Raw genomic sequence first — 19,672 nt, forward strand, 5'->3', positions numbered from 1 at the left:
TTATTATTAACTATATATAGATATTATATTATATATATATATATATATAAAGTCTGTGCTATATAAGTATGTATGTATAACTGGATCACGAAAATATGGACTTAATGAATATATAAATCAAGACAAACTCCACGAAAGACAGAGTCACGATGGGGTACCGCAAAAGGCATTTCGACTCCCTGTCCTTTACTTAGCAGTCTGCTAAGTAAGTGGATTTTGTCTTCATTTATTTGTGTGTGCAACTAAAACTTAGATACAATAACACCAGTGACAAACCTTCCTCTTGACTTCCAGAGTCGCGAGAAATGCAACGCCCTTCAGGAGAAGCGGACGGCAGATAGAAAAGCCGAGGAACAAGAAGTCAGGAACGCCGTTTTGGGCACCTTTCTAAACGAGGACCCTGATATGGCAAGAAGCGCCCTCGGCCCGCATCGAGTCATTGTGGACAGGTGAGGAGGGGGAGGAGTAGGAAGGTTCCCGTTTTCTTTACATGTTGACGTTGTTTATAGTTTAACCAGACCACTGAGCTGCTGATGAACAGCTCTCCTACTTTGACGTGGCTAGGAACCAGATGGTTACTTAGCAACGGGACCTATACAGCTCCTTATGGGATTCGAACTACATTATATCGAGACATGAATTTCTAATCCTCAGAAACAAATTCCTCTGATTCAACGTTGGCAGAGCGGGGAGTCGAACTCCGGACTAGCGAATCGTCCAGATGAGTTTCTGATTCCTGGCTTAAGACTCTAATCAATCAGAACATCAAACTACGGCAATTAATGTGTAGGAATTTAAACAAAATAATGAATTAGACAAATAAAATGGAATGCACAGAAAATAATTTAATTCGGGTGCTTAAATAATCATAGGATACAAATTGTAGCCTTTAGCAATTTTAGAGTCTGTCACCCTATTATCCAAAAGTCACCCGTTGTGGGATGGCGATGACCTTCGTCGTTCAGACTCCAGATAATTCATTTTCAAGTTGGTCAATTGTCATGGAATTGTTATGTATTTCTTAACTAATGATCAGTTTCTTTAATAAGATTCCAGTAGCTCTTACTGATACACTGCATGAAATACATAACCCAAGGAAAAACCAGGGACTGAATTTTTCATAAACCTTACAACTTTGTTCGGTTCAAATTTCATTTCTAATTGTCTGTATCTGGTAACAAGTGTTGTTATTTCTCATACACTGTAAAGTCACGCTGAGTTTAAGTCCTTGACAAAGTCTGATTACTGCTAAACATGTTCCAAATGCTCTCTTGCCAATGTTTTGGACATTTTCGTGCTCAAGATGGTCATTCACATTTCTGCGGTCAGCGTACGTAGTAAGTATGTTTGTATGTATCCTTTAAGGTAACATGTCCTGAACAGCTTCTTGGAATTCCTAATTCAATTTCAGCTTTCGTCCTTCACATTTCAGCTGAAATAACTTTGCTCTTTTCAAATCTTTCCACACACGTCTGGTCGCCATCTTAACTTCAGCATGAGAACCATTCACGAGAGGTTCGTGTCCCGAACTGTATCAAAATCGACTCGTCAATTGGTGGATGAGTTCTTACCATCTTCAATATTTTCGTTAGAGGGGAAATTTTGCGCCCTGGTAAACTGGTGTAAGCTGACTTATCTTCTTCTTCTTCTTCTTCTTCTTCTTCTTCTTCTTCTTCCATGATTGATGCGTCTCAATTTTTCTTCACTGTTTTATTCTCTGGTGTAAGAACGGAATGGGAGAAATATTCTCTTCCTTCAAGAAAAAAGGAAACACTGTTGGTTTTTAATACCTAAGTTGGTTTTTGTTTGCATATTTTACAATACTGGAAAAAAGGTCCTTTTTTCTGTCTGGTTCACGACTATTTCTTTCTTAGTCTCATTTTTTCCTCGTTTATTTTGTCCCTTTATCAAATATGATTTGACAGATGGATGAAATCTCATTCAAAGAATTCTCCTATCTTAGGATAGCCGACCAGGGGTCGCACATAAAAAAAAATCTATTATATTGACAAGCTGATATAAGAGTTAACAAGACTATATTTTGCTCTTCATTAAATTCATTGTTATCCAGTCAATCAGCAGGTAGACTCGTTTGTCAAAATTCTAACCCTCGTGACGTCGGCCTCTTGTGTTCACGATAAAAGCAAACATTCGCTTGTACTTATTTGTTTCTTATCTAATTAGTTTACAGTCTGCCTCCACAGAATTTCAATGCAATGTCCTAATAATGAAAAGGAAAGTTGGATCATCTCTGACTAGTTCTTGTATAAATTAGCGTTGGGGCAAAATTTTTTTTTCCAAGTGTCCACAGCTGTTTGACACGATCAGAGTTTTACCAGTGCTTCATTATATCTGAGTCTGAACCTTATCCCATTATATCTACCAACTGAGAATGCAAATAGCGTACCAGAGGAATATTACCGTTTTTTTTTTTCAGTCTGTTCATGGTTCTTTGGTTTTTGGGTCTAATATATATTCATTTAATATTAAGATTAATGTCTTTCATTGCAGTTTGTTATACATGTAGCAGTGGAATCTCATCGGTTGTCATAACTTTTTTTAATGACCAATGCTATTTTCGATGAACGTAAGGAACTTTAAAATAGAATAACTATAAAAGCACGACCACAGACGCACAAACAGCAACATACACTAAAGCACAAACACACTCAAACGAGAACACACACATACATGCAGGCACACATGCAAAGAGAGCAAGGTCACATATATGGTACCTCCTTATAATGTACTTCGAAGGGAGGTGAAACTAAGTAAGAGAAATATGTAGCAAAATTGTAAGTTCAAGTTTGAACATTTACCAGGAAACGGCGGACTCGTCAGGACACAGCTGTTGCACACTTGCAATCAATCACTCCCGAGTTTCCGTGGCAACTTTGGCAGCCTTGATTGCCCTTGCAATAACAGTTCGGAGGACTGTTTAAGAAAATGCCTATCGTATTCATCTCCTTGTTTGGATGTTTCATAAATAGTTTGTATGTATACTGCATTGCAAGTAACATTTGCCATTATGTTACCTGCTTTAGTATTGCCATTTGTTTATATTTATCCACAAGCATTATCAGCCACCTTTTATTCAGTCCTCTCCTTCTTTTCGCAGGTGGAAAGGGATGTCTCCACAGCAGAAGAAAGAGATTCAAAATATCCAAGCGAAGCAAATCGAGGAAAAGAAGGTAATATTAGTTTTACCTTCTTCTTCTTCTTCTTTTTCTACTTCTTCTCATTCTTCTTATTCTTCTCCTCCTTCTTCTTCTTCTCCTTCTCCTTCTCCTTCTCCTTATTCCTCTCCCTCTTCTTCTTCTCCTTCTCCTTCTCCTTATTCTTCTCCCTCTTCTTCTTCTCCTTCTCCTTCTCCTTCTTCTTCTCCCTCTTCTTCTCCTCTCTCCTTCTCCTTCTTCTTCTCCTTCTCCTTCTTCTCCCTCTTCTTCTTCTCCTCTTCTTCTTCTCCTTCTCCTTCTTCTTCTTCTTCTTCTCTTCCTTCCTTCTTCTTCTTCTTCTTCTCCTTCTCCTTCTCCTCCTCCTTCTTCTTCTCCTCCTTCTTCTTCTTCTTCTTCTTCTCCTTCTTCTTCTTCTTCTCCTTCTTCTTCTTCTTCCTTCTCCTCTCCTCCTCCTTCTCCTCCTCCTTCTTCTTCTTCTTCTTCTTTTCCTTCTCCTTCTTCTCCTTCTCCTTCTTCTTCTTCTGCATTGGTAGTTTCGGCTAGATTCCGTGACTGGTGGTTTTATGTTTATTTTTGTCTTATCTAGCTTAGTATTTCCCCTCATAAGTGGTTTATCACCCCTCTGTATTTCTATGTAGTTGACGCTAAATTTAGCTTTCTATTTCCCTGAAGAACATCATGAACTCACTTCCTTAAGTTTAATATATATATATATATATATATATATATATATATATATATATATATATATATATATATATATATATATATATATTATTATATATCGCTACTTTCAAAATGCATGTTTCCCCTCTTTGAAATGTCATGTAGATTGTGTAACATTTTTTCAGATTCCTAGATAGCTTAGAATAGGATGTTGAAATGTGGTCAGAGTTTAGCATTACATATTTAATAAAAGAATATAGTATATATTATATATATATTAATATAGATATATATATATATATATAATATATATTATAACGTAGAATGTAAAAAGAGAGAGATTTTCTTTCTGCTTCGAAACTACGAATGTTAACTTTATGTCAACACTTAGATGGATAGGATCTGTGAGATCGTTTGCTTTCCTAAATCTGTCAACGCATTTGATAGCGATCGAATAGAGTCTTGCGCTGTTATCAAAACATGTCAATCTTAATTGTCGCTCAGCCTCCGTTTCGATCGAGTAGAGTAGTCTTTTTTTTTTTTTTTTTTTTTAACAGACTGGACTCGTACGCGTATGTCTTTGATCAAAGCCACGTGGAGATGCACATTTCTTTATGAAGATTGTGTCAGATTTCGAAGCTACTGGAAGCATTCGTGACAAGAACGTTTTGTATCATATCTGCCCTGTCCAGTTTTCGCAAGGGAAGAGATTTCATTATATCATAGAACCTCGAGGCGGTTAGATCTCTCTCTCTCTCTCTCTCTCTCTCTCTCTCTCTCTCTCTTCTCTCTCTCTCCCGCGATATCCTTGAGATTATTTTAACGTAACGTAAACTGGTCACTCGTAACTTAGAATTTCATATTTGATATTTCTTAGAGTTTATTTAGTGTTATTTAGTTTCTTTTGTGGAATCTGAACAAACATTGTTTCGTAACGGCGCTTGGTTTTTGTGAAAGTGTGATTCAAGCCTGCAGCAGAGAAAGAAAGAAATTGGTATACCAAGGTAAAGTGTATATTTTTATTAGTTGCAACTAATAACTAATAACAGTTTGGTTAACTAATAACTAATAACAGGTGGTTATGAAGGTTTGGTAAAAACTGATGGTTACAATGTTTTCAGTGAAAAACATTTACACTTTTACACATTGCTGATTTTTTTGTGTTTGTGTTTGTTCCATTGTTTGTGCACTATTTCATTTTCTTATTGAAGTGTGTCTTTTTATTTTATGTTTTCATTTGCATTCACAATTTAATTGACTTAGTTATTTTCATTGCTTAATCATTGCACATTTAATTAAATCTAACATTTGTGAATTAATTTGCATTTACTTAGAATTCTTTTCAAGTTTTATTATTGTTTAGTACTTGTGAATTAATTTCAAATTTTCAATTATTGCCTCACACTTTTGAATTTCAATTGAATTAATTTTCTTGAATTTTTGTGATAAATTAATTTTGATTTAATTTTACTTAATTTGATTCAAGAATTAATTAAACTTTACTTTGTTTTCAAGTAACAGTAATTTCCCCTGATATTGTGAATTTCACTTATAAATTTTGAATTTGATAATAAATTTTTGTATTTAAAATTTATATAAGTGTTTTCATTTCTAACCATTATATTTGCATTTGATTATATTGATGATAGGTAGAATCATAGAGTGGTAATTGATTTGCTTTCCTTCAATTTACTTGAAGTGACTTAGAACCAGGGAAGTACTTAGACTTATGAAATCAGGGAAATACTTAGACTTTTAAAGTTGTTGATGGAGTGATGCCCTTTGATTAATTTAATTACTTACAAGATTACCTCACACCTGTTTTGTTGAACTTAGTCTGATTTTCTGCAATACTGGTAAGTGTTAAGGGATCACTGTTGCCATTAGAGTATTCAGTTGTTTAAACGTGTTATGAGGGTTCAGGTGTCTGGCTTTTTGGTGAGGTAATAATTTATGAATGATAACCAGATACTTGGCACTTTGTAACATTGTTTAATGGTGCCCAGAGACCCGGGAAAGCAGATTTCATTATCACTCTAGCATATTCTGGTGGTGTTAGGGATATATTTTGTTAGGAGAGTGACCATATAGCTTTGTTTTGCATTTATTGTACTGAATTGTAAGTTGATAACTTAGAGAAAAATGGCTCAGTTCAAGGTTCAGGAATTTTTAGCAGCCCCTTCCATCCAAGTTTTGTCTGAAACCACTCTGACTAAAGCACAGTGGAGCGCTTTAGCAGTGGCATGTGGTGGTTATGTGTCTACTAGTATGGTAAAGGCACAAATAAGATGTATTGCTATGGAATCATTGATAAACTCTGGTAGAATAATTGATGAAGATGAGTTAGAATTGGCTCAAGAGTTGTTGAATGTAGCACGTGCTGATCTCATAAATAAGCAAGCAGAAAAGAAAGAGAAAAGTGATGCAGAGTTAGAGCTTAGACGCATTGAAGCAGAAGAGAATTTGATTAAGCTAAAAATGCTTGCTGAGAGAGAGAGAATGCAAGCTGAAAGAGAAAGAATAGACAGGGAAAAACAAAAAAGAAGAGAAAGAGAAGAAGAAAAAGCAGCAGAAGAGGAAAGAGAAAGGATAAAAGAGGAAAGAGAAATCGCAAGACATGAAAGGGAAATTGAATTAATAAAAGCTAGATCCACATTACCTGTAACACCGTCTAACCCTAACCAAGGTAATCAAGACCCTGTATTTGATGTTGTGAGAGTACAGAAGTTAATCCCTAAGTTTACTGAAGAAGCTCCAGATGAGTTTTTTGATCACTTTGAGAAAGTGGCTTCAGGTATGGGATGGCCAGAGGATAAATGGTCAGTTTTGCTACAAAGTGTCTTGATTGGTAAAGGGAGAAGTGCTTATCTAGCCTTAACAGCTGATCAGTGTAAAGACAACAAGGTACTTAAACACAGTGTGCTACAAGTTTACCAGATGACCCCAGAGTACTACAATGAGAGATTCAGAAATTTAAGAAAAGATGAGAAGGGAACATTCTTAGATTATGCTTACAAAGTGAGGAAGGTGTTTCAAACGTTGGGTAGAGGCTGCTAAAGTTAAAACTTTTGATGAGTTAGAAGAGTTACTTGTTCTTGAACAGTATCTTAAGGGAATTCCTGAACATATAAGAGCCTATTTAAGAGAGAGAGAAGTGAAGAAACTTGACAAAGCTGCTACACTAAGTGAAGATTACAATATAATCAGTAGTAAACGTAATTACAATGTCAAGTACCAGAGTCAACAACGCCCAGGTTTTAAGTCTTTTCCAAATAACAGGAACAAATTTAATGGGAAACCTTCAAGTGATGCTATCAAGAGTACACAAGGTAATACAACTCAGCAAACTAATGTGAAATCCTCATCCAGTTTTTCAAGACAATTACAGAAACCTAATGTTGTCTGTTTCAAGTGTGGAAGAGTAGGACACTACAGTCAAGAGTGTTACCAGAATCAACAGCAGTCAAAGCCAGTTGGTCAAGTTGTAAAAGGTGACCAGGTGAAACAAACTACGAAGAGCAGTGTGGGAAAGAATCAGACTCCAGAGAAGAATGAAACTAAACAAGCTGAATGTTTAGCAACCAGTGGAAATGTTACCTCAAGCAGTGAGTGGCTTAGCAGTGTGGAGGCTTTTAAGCCATATATCTATGAGGGTATGCTGTCAACTCAAGAAGGAAGTATGCAGGTACCAGTCAAGATATTACGTGATACAGGGAGTAACCATAATCTGGTAGTACGTGGTTCTCACCCTCAGTTGGAGAAGAGTCTCGCAGGAGATTCAGTTATTTTGAAGGGTATAGGAGGAGAGGAAGTAACTCCTATATGCCGCTTACACCTGTCATGTGAATTGGTGACAGGGAATGTTGATTTTGCTGTAAAGGACTCACTGGCTGTGGAAGGTGTACATGTTCTGTTGGGGAATGAAGTTGGTGGTGTGCCATTTATTCCTTGTCCTGTAGTGACAGACAAACCATTGAGGATTAGTCCTACAGTAGAGTTGGAGAAGAATAACCCCCACCTGTTTCCTAGTTGTGTAACTACCAGAAGTATGAAGAGGACTACGACTGCAAGTGAAGAAACCGAGGATTTACACACCCAAGAAGGATCAAGTGAAGGATCTTTGTGCTTAGAAGAATTATTCCAGGGAAGTGAAGTTTCCCATAGTGCTGACCGAGAAGAGATTTCCCAAGAAGATGAAGAAGACGACGACGACGAAGAAGAAGAACCTGATGTTCCTGAAGAGACTCCGAGTAGTCAAAGTGTTACTGAAGACAGTAGTGAAACTACAGTAGCTGAGTTAGCAGATATTGAGAATTCAACCCTTGAAGTTGGTCAAGTGACAAGAGAGAAGCTGATGGACTTGCAGAAGAAGGATGCATCGTTAACTGATTTGTTCCTCAGAGTTGTTGATCGAGAAGAGATACAACAAACTCCTACCTGTTATTATCTGAAGGAAGGTTTGCTGATGAGGAAGTATAGACCTACAGATATACCAGGAGATGCTATATGGGGCGAATATCATCAAATTTTGATTCCATATCCATTGAGAAAGCAAGTGGTTGCAGTAGCTCATGAGTCTGGACATATGGGAATCAGGAAGACTGTGGAGAAGATCATGAAATATTTTTTCTGGCCTGGACTTCACAAAGATGTTAGCAGGTTCTGTCGTGAGTGTCATACTTGCCAGATAGCTGGAAAACCGAATGAAACCATCAAGAAAGCCCCCCTACAACCTATAGAAGTTAGAGGAGAACCCTTTAGCAAAGTGATTATAGACATGGTTGGACCATTGCCGAAGACAAAGAAAGGAAATGAGTATTTGTTAACATTAATGTGTCCTGTGACAAGATATCCAGAAGCAATCCCTGTCAGAAACATATCTGCCAAGATAGTTGCTGAAAAACTTGTGGAGTTTTTCGCAAAGTTTGGTATACCAGAAATAGTACAAAGTGACAGAGGAACAAACGTTACTTCAAATTTATTCCAAGATGTAATGAATTTGTTAGGAGTGAAACAACAGTTATCCACTGCCTATCATCCAGAAACTCAAGGTGCCTTAGAAAGGTTCCACCAGACATTGAAAAGTATGCTGACAAAGTATTGTTCTGAGTCAGGAAGAGAATGGGATGTTGGTTTACCATTAATGTTGTTTGAAGTTAGGAATGCTTATCAAGAAAGTATGGGATGTTCACCTAATGAAATGATTTTTGGAAGAGAAGTGAGAGGACCGTTAAAGATTCTTGCAGAAAATTGGGAAGAAAATCAAGAGGAAAGCCAATGAGAGTATGTGAAGAACTTAAGGAAAAGGTTGAAAGAGATTAGAAAATTCTCTTTAGAAAACTTGAAAATGAGTCAAGAGAAAATGAAAAGGAGATTTGATGCTAAGACTAAGCTAAGAAGTTTTAGTGTTGGTCAACAAGTGTTAGTGTTCTTACCTGTCAAGAGATTTCCCCTCACTAATAAATTTCAAGGTCCTTACAAGATAATTCAGAAGTTAAGTGATAGAACTTATGTGATTGAAACACCATAAAGAAGAAGACAAAGGAAGATACATGTGAACCTCTTGAAACCTTATTTCTCAGAAACTAAAACTGAAACTGTGTCAGTAACCCAAACAACTTTATCTACAGAAGACGATGATGGCTACGAATTGGGAACTGAAAGCAAGATGAATAATTCTTCAATTTTGGAAAATTTGGAGGATAAACTGAAACATCTGAGTGTTGAACAAGGTGAAGACTTAAGTGACGTAATTAGAAGTTTTCCAGAAATTTTTGCAGATGTGCCTAGATGTACTGATCTGACCAAGCATGAAATCAAGATGCAAGAAGATGGAAAACCTTTCAAGCAAAGAGACTATCGCTTATCACCGTATCATCGAGATGTTTTGAAGAAGGAAGTTGAGTATTTGCTGCAACATGGATTAGCAGAACCCAGTTCAAGTCACTTCAGTTCTCCATGTGTGTTAGTGAAGAAACCAGATGGTTCATTTAGGATGTGTACTGATTATAGGAAGCTGAATTCTATCAGTGTGGCTGATAATTATCCTTTGCCTCTTATAGATCAGTTACTTGATAATATTGGGCAAGCCAAGTTTGTTTCCAAGATAGACTTGTTGAAAGGATATTATCAAATTCCCTTAGATGAGAATGCGAAGTTGCTGTCAGCTTTTATTACTCCTTTTGGACTGTATCAGTATACTGTTCTGCCGTTTGGTCTGATGAATGCACCCGCAACATTTCAATGAGTGATGGATCAACTGCTAGGATAAATAGAAGTTGTAGGTGTATACCTAGATGACATCGTGATTTACTCTACAACGTGGGAAGAACATCTGAAGATTCTGAGGACAGTTTTCAAGAAACTACAAGAAGCAGGATTAACAGTCAACTTAGAGAAGAGTAAGTTTGGAAAGGCAACTGTTCAGTATCTTGGGTTTGAATTTGGGAAAGACCTTCTTGCTCTAGTAAATGCTAATGTAGAAGGTATCCGTAAGGGTACCCCACCTACTACCAGGAAACAGCTACAGAGATTTTTGGGGATGGCTGGATTCTATCGTCGTTTCTGCCCAAATTTCTCAGCCGTAGTAGCTCCCTTGACAGACTTGACTAGTCCCAAAGCTAAGTTTATTTGGACTCCAGAGTGTCAAGAATCCTTTGAGAAGATAAAAGCCATTTTAACTTCAAGACCAGTACTTCAAGCTCCAGACTTCGACAAGAAATTTGTGATACAAGTTGATGCGTCAGACTGTGGCGTTGGAGCTGTTCTACTTCAAGAAGATGAAAATAATATCTACCATCCTGTGTGCTTCATGTCTACAAAATTGAAAAAACATCAGAAAGTATACTCGACAATCGAGAAGGAAACTTTAGCCTTAATCACCGCATTGAAAAAATTTGAAGTGTATGTGAATAGACCTAGGAATGAAGAAATTTTAGTGTTGTCTGATCACAATCCACTATCATTTATCCAGAGAATGAAAAACCATATTCAAAGACTGACCAGGTGGTCTTTGTGCCTGCAACAGTATAACTTAAGAGTGCAGCGCATTAGTGGCAAAAACAATGTAGTTGCTGATTATTTATCTCGTTGCGAATCGTTGGATTCAACACCGTGATAAAAAATCTTCTAGGGGGAGGTATATTATATATTGCTACTTTCAAAATGCATGTTTCCCCTCTTTGAAATGTCATGTAGATTGTGTAACATTTTTTCAGATTCCTAGATAGCTTAGAATAGGATGTTTAAAATGTGGTTTCAGATTTTGCATTACATATTATAAAAGAATATATATATTATAACGTTGAATGTAAAAAGAGAGAGATTTTCTTTCTGTTCGAAACTACGAATGTTTAACTTTTATGTCAACACTTTGAGATTGGAGGATCTGCGAGATCCGTTTGCTTTCCTAAATCTGTCAACGCATTTGATAGCGATCGAATAGAGTCTTGCGCTGTTATCAAAACATGTCAATCTTTATTGTCGCTCAGCTTCCATTTCGATCGAGTAGAGTACGTCTTTTTTTTTTTTTTTTTTTTTTTAACAGACTGGACTCGTACGCGTATGTCTTTGATTAAAGCCACGTGGAGATTGCACATTTCTTTATGAAGATTGCGTCAGATTTCGAAGCTACTGGAAGCATTCGTGACAAGAACGTTTTGTATCATATCTGCCCTGTCCAGTTTTCGTAAGGGAAGAGATTTCATTATATCATAGAACCTCGAGGCGGTTAGATCTCTCTCTCTCTCTCTCTCTCTCTCTCTCTCTCTCTCTCTCTTCTATCTCTCTCTCTCTCTCTTCTCTCTCTCTCTCCCGCGATATCCTTGAGATTATGTTAACGTAACGTAAACTGGTCACTCGTAACTTAGAATTTCATATTTGATATTTCTTAGAGTTTATTTAGTGTTATTTAGTTTCTTTTGTGGAATCTGAACAAACATTGTTTCGTAACGGCGCTTGGTTTTTGTGAAAGTGTGATTCAAGCCTGCAGCAGAGAAAGAAAGAAATTGGTATACCAAGGTAAAGTGTGTTATATTTTTATTAGTTGCAACTAATAACTAATAACGGTTTGGTTAACTAATAACTAATAACAGGTGGTTATGAAGGTTTGGTAAAAACTGATGGTTACAATGTTTTCAGTGAAAAACATTTACACTTTTACACATTGCTGATTTTTTTGTGTTTGTGTTTGTTCCATTGTTTGTGCACTATTTCATTTTCTTATTGAAGTGTGTCTTTTTATTTTATGTTTTCATTTGCATTCACAATTTAATTGACTTAGTTATTTTCATTGCTTAATCATTGCACATTTAATTAAATCTAACATTTGTGAATTAATTTGCATTTACTTAGAATTCTTTTCAAGTTTTATTATTGTTTAGTACTTGTGAATTAATTTCAAATTTTCAATATTGCCTCACACTTTTGAATTTCAATTGAAATTAAATTTCTTGAATTTTGTGATAAATTAATTTTGATTTAATTTTGCTTAATTTGATTCAAGAATTAATTAAACTTTACTTTGTTTTCAAGTAACAGTAATTTCCCCTGATATTGTGAATTTCACTTATAAATTTTGAATTTGATAATAAATTTTTGTATTTAAAATTTATATAAGTGTTTTCATTTCTAACCATTATATTTGCATTTGATTATATTGATGATAGGTAGAATCATAGAGTGGTAATTGATTTGCTTTCCTTCAATTTACTTGAAGTGACTTAGAACCAGGGAAGTACTTAGACTTATGAAATCAGGGAAATACTTAGACTTTTAAAATTGTTGATGGAGTGATGCCCTTTGATTAATTTAATTACTTACAAGATTACCTCACACCTGTTTTGTTGAACTTAGTCTGATTTTCTGCAATACTGGTAAATGTTAAGGGATCACTGTTGCCTTTAGAGTATTCAGTCGTTTAAACGTGTTATGAGGGTTCAGGTGTCTGGCCTTTTGGTGAGGTAATAATTTATGAATGGTAACCAGATACTTGGCACTTTGTACTATTATATATATATATATATATAATATATATAGTATATGTGTGTGTTTGTGTGTGTGTGTGTGTGTTGTGTGTTTGTGTGTGTGTGTGTGTATAGCAGGACATGAAAGAAAATACTCAACAGAAGCAAAAAGAAAAAAATAAACAATGTCTTCATTCTTGTCACCTTAGAGATCTGAGAATATTAGCGTTATCATTATTATTATTATTATTATTATTATTATTATTATTATTATTATTATTATTATTATTATTATTATTATTATTATTATTATTATTATTATTTTTATCATCATCTATCAAAAGAGACGAGACGAAGACGAGAGGAGACGTGAGAGAGACTGGAGTGATCAAGCAGTCAGATGCGATAGGGCAGGATTGCTATTTGCTCACAAAGAGGAGATCCATCGCAGGTGAGCATAATAATTGTCCCTCTAATTAACACCTGCCTCTTCTAGATCACTTTTCCCTCTCATAGAACAAATCATCGCAGCTTTACTTTGATTAATGTTCGTTCTATGGAATAATAAGATTTCCTTCAGAAGTCTTAATGTCTCGTGATGAAGAGTTATTCGTGATTCATCTTTACACTTGTGTTTTTTTAATTTGGTGAATAGTCTCGGGTGAGGGTTCGATATTATTATTTTTTTTTTTTATTTGCTCTATCACAGTCCCCCAATTCGACTGGGTGGTATTTATAGTGTGGGGTTCCGGGTTGCATCCTGCCTCCTTAGGACTCCATCACTTTTCTTACTATGTGCGCCGTTTCTAGGATCACACCCTTCTGCATGAGTCCTGGAGCTACTTCAGCCTCTAGTTTTTCTAGATTCCTTTTCAGGGATCTTGGGATCGTGCCTAGTGCTCCTATGATTATGGGTACAATTTCCACTGGCATATCCCATATCCTTCTTATTTCTATTTTCAGATCTTGATACTTATCCATTTTTTTCCTTCTCTTTCTCTTCAACTCTAGTGTCCCATGGTATTGCGACATCAATGAGTGATACTTTCTTCTTCACTTTGTCAATCAACGTCACGTCTGGTCTATTTGCACGTATCACCCTATCCGTTCTGATACTATAGTCCCAGAGGATCTTTGCCTTATCGTTTTCTATCACTCCCTCAGGTTGGTGCTCGTACCACTTATTACTGCAAGGTAGCTGATGTTTCTTGCACAGGCTCCAGTGGAGGGCTTTTGCCACTGAATCATGCCTCTTTTTGTACTGGTTCTGTGCAAGTGTCGGGCATTCGCTTGCTATGTGGTTTATGGTTTCATTTTTCGTATTGCACTTCCTACATATGGGAGAGATGTTATTTCCGTCTATCGTTCTTTGAACATATCTGGTTCTTAGGGCCTGATCTTGTGCCTCTGTTATCATTCCTTCAGTTTCCTTCTTTAGCTCTCCCCTCTGTAGCCATTGCCAATTGTCATCGCTGGCTAGTTCTTTAGTCTGTCTCATGTATTGTCCGTGCATTGGTTTGTTGTGCCAGTCCTCTGTTCTGTTTGTTATTGTCCTGTATCTGTATATTTGTGGGTCTTCGTCTACTTTTATTAGTCCTTCTTCCCATGCACTCTTTAGCCACTCGTCTTCACCGGTTTTCAGATATTGCCCCAGTGCTCTGTTCTCGATGTTGACGCAGTCCTCTATACTTAGTAGTCCTCTCCCTCCTTCCTTTCGTGTTATGTATAGTCTGTCCGTATTTGCTCTTGGGTGTAGTGCTTTGTGTATTGTCATATGTTTCCTGGTTTTCTGATCTATGCTGCGGAGTTCTGCCTTCGTCCATTCCACTATTCCTACGCTGTATCTGATTACTGGCACTGCCCATGTGTTTATGGCTTTTATCATATTTCCGGCGTTGAGTTTTGACTTGAGTATCGCCTTGAGTCTCTGCATATATTCTTTCCTGATCGTGTCCTTCATTTCTTGGTGTTTTATATCCCCTCCTTCCATTATTCCCAGGTATTTGTATCCAGTCTCCCAGTCTCATCTATGTGTTTGATGTTGCTCCCATCTGGTAGCTTTATCCCTTCAGTTCTCGTTACTTTGCTTTTTTGTATGTTGACTAAGGCGCATTTTTCTATTCCAAACTCCATCCTGATGTCCCCAGATACAATCCTTACAGTCTGGATTACGGTATCTATTTCCTTGATGCTCTTCCCATACAGCTTGATGTCGTCCATGAACATCAGATGGTTGATTCTGTTGCCTCTTTTCTTGAGTTGGTATCCAGCATCCATCTTCTGCAGTACTTTTGTCATGGGAATCATGGCTACTACGAAGAGTAGTGGGGACAATAAATCGCCCTGGAAGATCCCTCTCCTGATATTAACCTCTGCTAGTCTTATTCCAGAGCTTGTAGGTATTGTATTCCAGTTGCGCATTGTATTTTTGAGGAAGCTCGTGGTGTTTTCCTCTGCCCCATATATTTTCAGGCATTCTATTAGCCATGTGTGTGGTATCATGTCGAAGGCTTTCTTATAGTTTATCCATGCCATGCTTAGGTTGGTTTTCCTTCTCCTACTGTTCTTCATTACCATTTTGTCTATCATGAGCTGGTCTTTTGTGCCCCTACACTTCCTTCTGCAGCCTTTCTGTTGGTGGGGGATGGTGTTTGTCTCCTCTAGGTAGTTGTATAGCCTTTCACTGATGATACCTGTTAGTAACTTCCACATTATTGGTAGGCAGGTGATAGGCGTGTAGTTTAGTTACTGGCTATATTTCCCTTATTCTTGTCTTTTTGTACTAAGGATGTTCTTCCTGTTGTCATCGATTTGGGTGCATGGTGATTTGAGATACAATGCTGGAATTGTTCTGATATTCGTGGGTGTAGGGCCTTGAAGTTTTTGAGCCAGTATCCATGGACTTCATCGGGACCTGGGGCCTTCCAGTTGGGCATTTTCTTTAGTTGGTGTCTGTCGTGATCTCTGTGAATCTTTGTTTTATTCTCCCTGTTTCTTCTTCCTTGACTTCCTGGAGCCATGTTGCATGTTTGTTGTGTGATACCGGATTGCTCCATATGTTTTCCCAGAGTCTCTTACTTGGTTCGGCTTCAGGAATTTCTTCTTGGTTGGTGTCTCTCTTAGTTGGCTGTATAGTCTTCTCTGGTTGGTTCCGAATAGTTTGTTCTGTTGGTATCCCTTATTCCTGTTCATGTACCGTTGGATCTTATGTGCTTTGGCCTTAAGCCTCTGTTTTACATCTTCTATTGTGTTGTTTAGTCCCCTCTCTTGTACTTTGTATTTCTTGTTGAGTTCCTCCCTTGTTTTCTTGCTTCTTAGCCTTTTTTCTGCCATCTCTTTCAGTTTACTCAAGTCAGATCTCATCACCATGATTTGCTTTTCCAGGCACCTTTTCCAAGGAGGTTGGTTCTGGTTTCGCTTGAGTTTGATTTGTGCGGTGGTGGTGTTGGTGTTCGAATCCCCATCAGTTCTGCATACTAATCTTGCTCCTGAATATGCCAAGTATTTTCTTTTTTCTTTGTATTACTGGTGGTGTGTATTATGCCCATTATTTCATTGACCTCACTTGTTTTCTCCCTTATTTTCTTGGTGTTGTAGGCTTTCATGGAGGGGATCTTTGTCCTCTCTGTATCTGGCTCCACCCATTGTCTAATCTTTTCTACCCATTCCGTCCTCTCTGTTACTTCGTCGGTGTTTCTTCGTGTGCCGTTGTTTGATACCTCATCATCCCTGTCGTCTTCTGTGGCATCGTCTCTCAGTTCGTCTTCGTGTAATCGGTTGTCGTGTGACATTTCCTTACTTGGTCTGCCAGCCTCTGCTCTGTTTGGGGGGTGTTATTCCTCTTATTCCAGATGTTGACCAACCTTCTTCTATATCCTCTCTCCGTCGGGTTGCTTCTGATGTAGCATCTCCATATTTCCTTGTTTTCTTCTCTTGTCCATTTCTTCATCTGGTTTGCTTCTGTAGCTCCAGTCTCTGGTTGTTGATTACTGTCGTTGTGGTGGTCAGTTGCTGGATGACGACCTCCAAGTACCTGACCGTCTTCCCCTTCAATTGGGTTGACTACCTGGCTGCCGGACGAAGCTCCTCTGTTGCCAGAGGTTCCATTTACGTCGTTGTCGTTTATTCCTTCATTTCTTAACATCATTGCTGAGTTTTGCTATTTAACCCATAGCTGGACCCTACCCCCCTCAGGGATAGGTACTACAGTTACAGCTGAGTAGACTGAGGAAATTATGGTAAAGATCCTTTCCCAAGGAATCAACGCCGAGGAGAGCGGTCACCCATCCAACGACTGACCAGCCCCAGTGTTTCTTAACCAGTCCATTGACGACCTAACTCACTCTGCCACGGCGCCACATTCTTATTATTATTATTATTATTATTATTATTATTATTATTATTATTATTATTATTATTATTATTATTATTATTATTATTATTATTATTCTGTATGGGGCACCTCGGTTGGTAAGGGCTTACCAGGCAACCGAGGTGCCCCATACAGAATCTCTATTATTATTATTATTATTATTATTATTATTATTATTATTATTATTATTATTATTATTATTATTATTATTATTATTATTATTATTTCTACAGAGATGAAGAGAACAAGCAACTAGCCACCAACACTCACCTTGCCCAAGATCAGAAACTGAACCAGTCCCGCCTCAATTCCATCCTGACCACAAACATCCCGAACGAGGAATACTACAGACACTTTGGCGTTTATCCGAGATGAACAGTAGTAGTCTTTTTGAAGGATGGTTTTTCCTTATGCTTTTAAGGAACTTCTTCCACGTCCTCAAAGGACGTGGACCTGATGTCACTTTTGTGCTTTGCACGTTTCCATAAGTGACATGGTGAAATAAGTTAATCTTTTCACCTCCCCCCGTCCACATTCACAGTAAAATTAATATATAATGGCCATAGTAATGTTCTATCTTAGTTCTGAACATTCAGGCAATACGTAGGTAGGATTTTTGAGGGACGTTAGGTTAGGCTAAGCCATTTTTGGTAGGATTTTTCTGGCATTTCTGTCGTAAAACTCTCGTTAAAATTACTGGATCTTGTAAAGATGAATAACCCCAGGTTCCGCTGGGGTTATTCATCTTTACAAGTTTGATTATTGGGTTATTCAACTTTACAAGAGGACCCTGGGGTTATTCATCTTTACTAGGTAGTTATAGGGTAATTTAGACTTCAAGGTACTTATTCGTTGTGGTCGCTTTACAAGCTGTTTATAGAGATTGTTTATACTTAAGGGTTAGTTATTAGTTGTTTTCGCTTGTTTTAGTCGGGTAGTCATTAGCATTGCCTTTATTTTCTTCAAATTCTGTTTCCTATTATGTAACAAAGCAAGAAGGACCTCATTAGAAAAGTATAACACCCTCGAAATGGATCGTGCTATTTATCAGAATATTGTTAAACCTTTATTGGTAGAAGATCCTCTTTCGGTAATAAATTGGATGAAGCGACATGGACTTTTAAGATGAGAGTTGAAGTGCAAGCACTGTGATAAGAATATGAAATGGACTAACCGTTCTGTACTACAAGATAAATATGCATGGAAGTGCCAGTTTAAAGATTGTGAGAAATATAAGCAATATGAAAGTATTCGTAAAAATTCATTTTTCTTCCGTTCCAAACTTTCGTTGCAGAAGTGGGTGGAAGTTATTTTCTTTTGGTGCGAGCAAACAGGTGTAACTCCCTCAGTTAATTTTCTGAATTTTTCAAGAGTGACTGTGATTGATATCCACAATTTCTGTCGTAAGGTGTGTTCTCAATATTTCGAAAACAATCCAATCAAGCTAGGTGGACCTGGTGTAACGGTACAGATTGACGAGTCTTGCTTCTCGCACAAACCAAAATTTTACAGAGGACGGGTACCAAGCAAACCCCTATGGGTTTTTGGTATTGTGGATACCTCAACGACACCGTCGTTAGGATACATGGAAATAGTCGAGTCTCGGAACGCACTTACACTATTGCCAATAATTAGGAAAGTCGTTTACCCTCAAACAATTTTACATAGTGATCAGTGGAAGGCTAATTGTAATATTGAAAAAAAACTAGGTCTGTCAATCATTCTATCAACTTTGTTGATAAGCCTACCGGTGTGCACACACAAGCAATCGAGAGCTACTGGAATAAAATAAAAACACATATTAAAAGCATGCGTGGCTGTAAACGAAAATTCTTAAACTCTTATCTGCAAGAGTATATGTGGCGTGAAAGAAATAGCACTAATGCGTTTTATGCTTTTTGCGGTGTTATCGCTGACCAATACAAATTAAATTAGTTATGGATTATATCCTCTGATCTTCATCTACATCTCTATTTTGTCAACTTTTTACTTGCATTTATGTATTTATAAATAAATGTTCTGCATTTTTACTTTTGTTTCTGTTTCCATCACTTTTTTCGCTTGATTCAAACTACGGGTTAATCAACTTTACAAGTTTCATTATGGGGTTATTCAACTTGACAAGTTTGATCATGGGGTTATTCAACTTTACAAGAGGACCCTGGGTTTATTCATCTTTACAAGATCTAGGAATGTACTGACACAGGCTCCTATTTTATACCATTACATTTCAAATTCAGTAAGGTGTTTTCCGTAGACTCTACCTAACTCTGGAAACCCTGAGATATAAAAGTGCACAGCATTCATTTGTCTGGAAAAAGGTGTGGTTACGTATGAAAAATAACGTAGTATCCGTTAATGTTTTCTCTTGACTAAAATTTAATCATAGAAAACTAATAGTATTGGCTTTTCATAGTAAACCTAAATATATTAGTTCCATCTCTCGCGTGCTGGGTTGTTTACGTATAACAAATTATTATTATTATTATTAATTA

General features: G+C 37.2%; 1 protein-coding gene across 1 annotated transcript in view; it reads left to right on the forward strand.

The window, feature by feature from the left end:
* The window catches only part of LOC135210763 (RIB43A-like with coiled-coils protein 2), a 36,062-nt gene extending 16,931 nt beyond the window's left edge, over window positions 1-19,131 (forward strand). The window contains exons 7-10 of the mRNA XM_064243611.1: window positions 295-449; window positions 3,119-3,191; window positions 13,150-13,256; window positions 17,411-19,131. Coding sequence (XP_064099681.1) covers window positions 295-449; window positions 3,119-3,191; window positions 13,150-13,256; window positions 17,411-17,552 — 477 coding nt within the window. The 3' untranslated portion in view covers window positions 17,553-19,131. The remainder of the gene's footprint in view (window positions 1-294; window positions 450-3,118; window positions 3,192-13,149; window positions 13,257-17,410) is intronic.
* The last annotated feature ends 541 nt before the right edge of the window (window positions 19,132-19,672 follow it).

This window comes from Macrobrachium nipponense, chromosome 4 (assembly GCF_015104395.2).
Source record: "Macrobrachium nipponense isolate FS-2020 chromosome 4, ASM1510439v2, whole genome shotgun sequence".
NCBI classification, from domain to species: Eukaryota; Metazoa; Arthropoda; class Malacostraca; order Decapoda; family Palaemonidae; genus Macrobrachium; species Macrobrachium nipponense.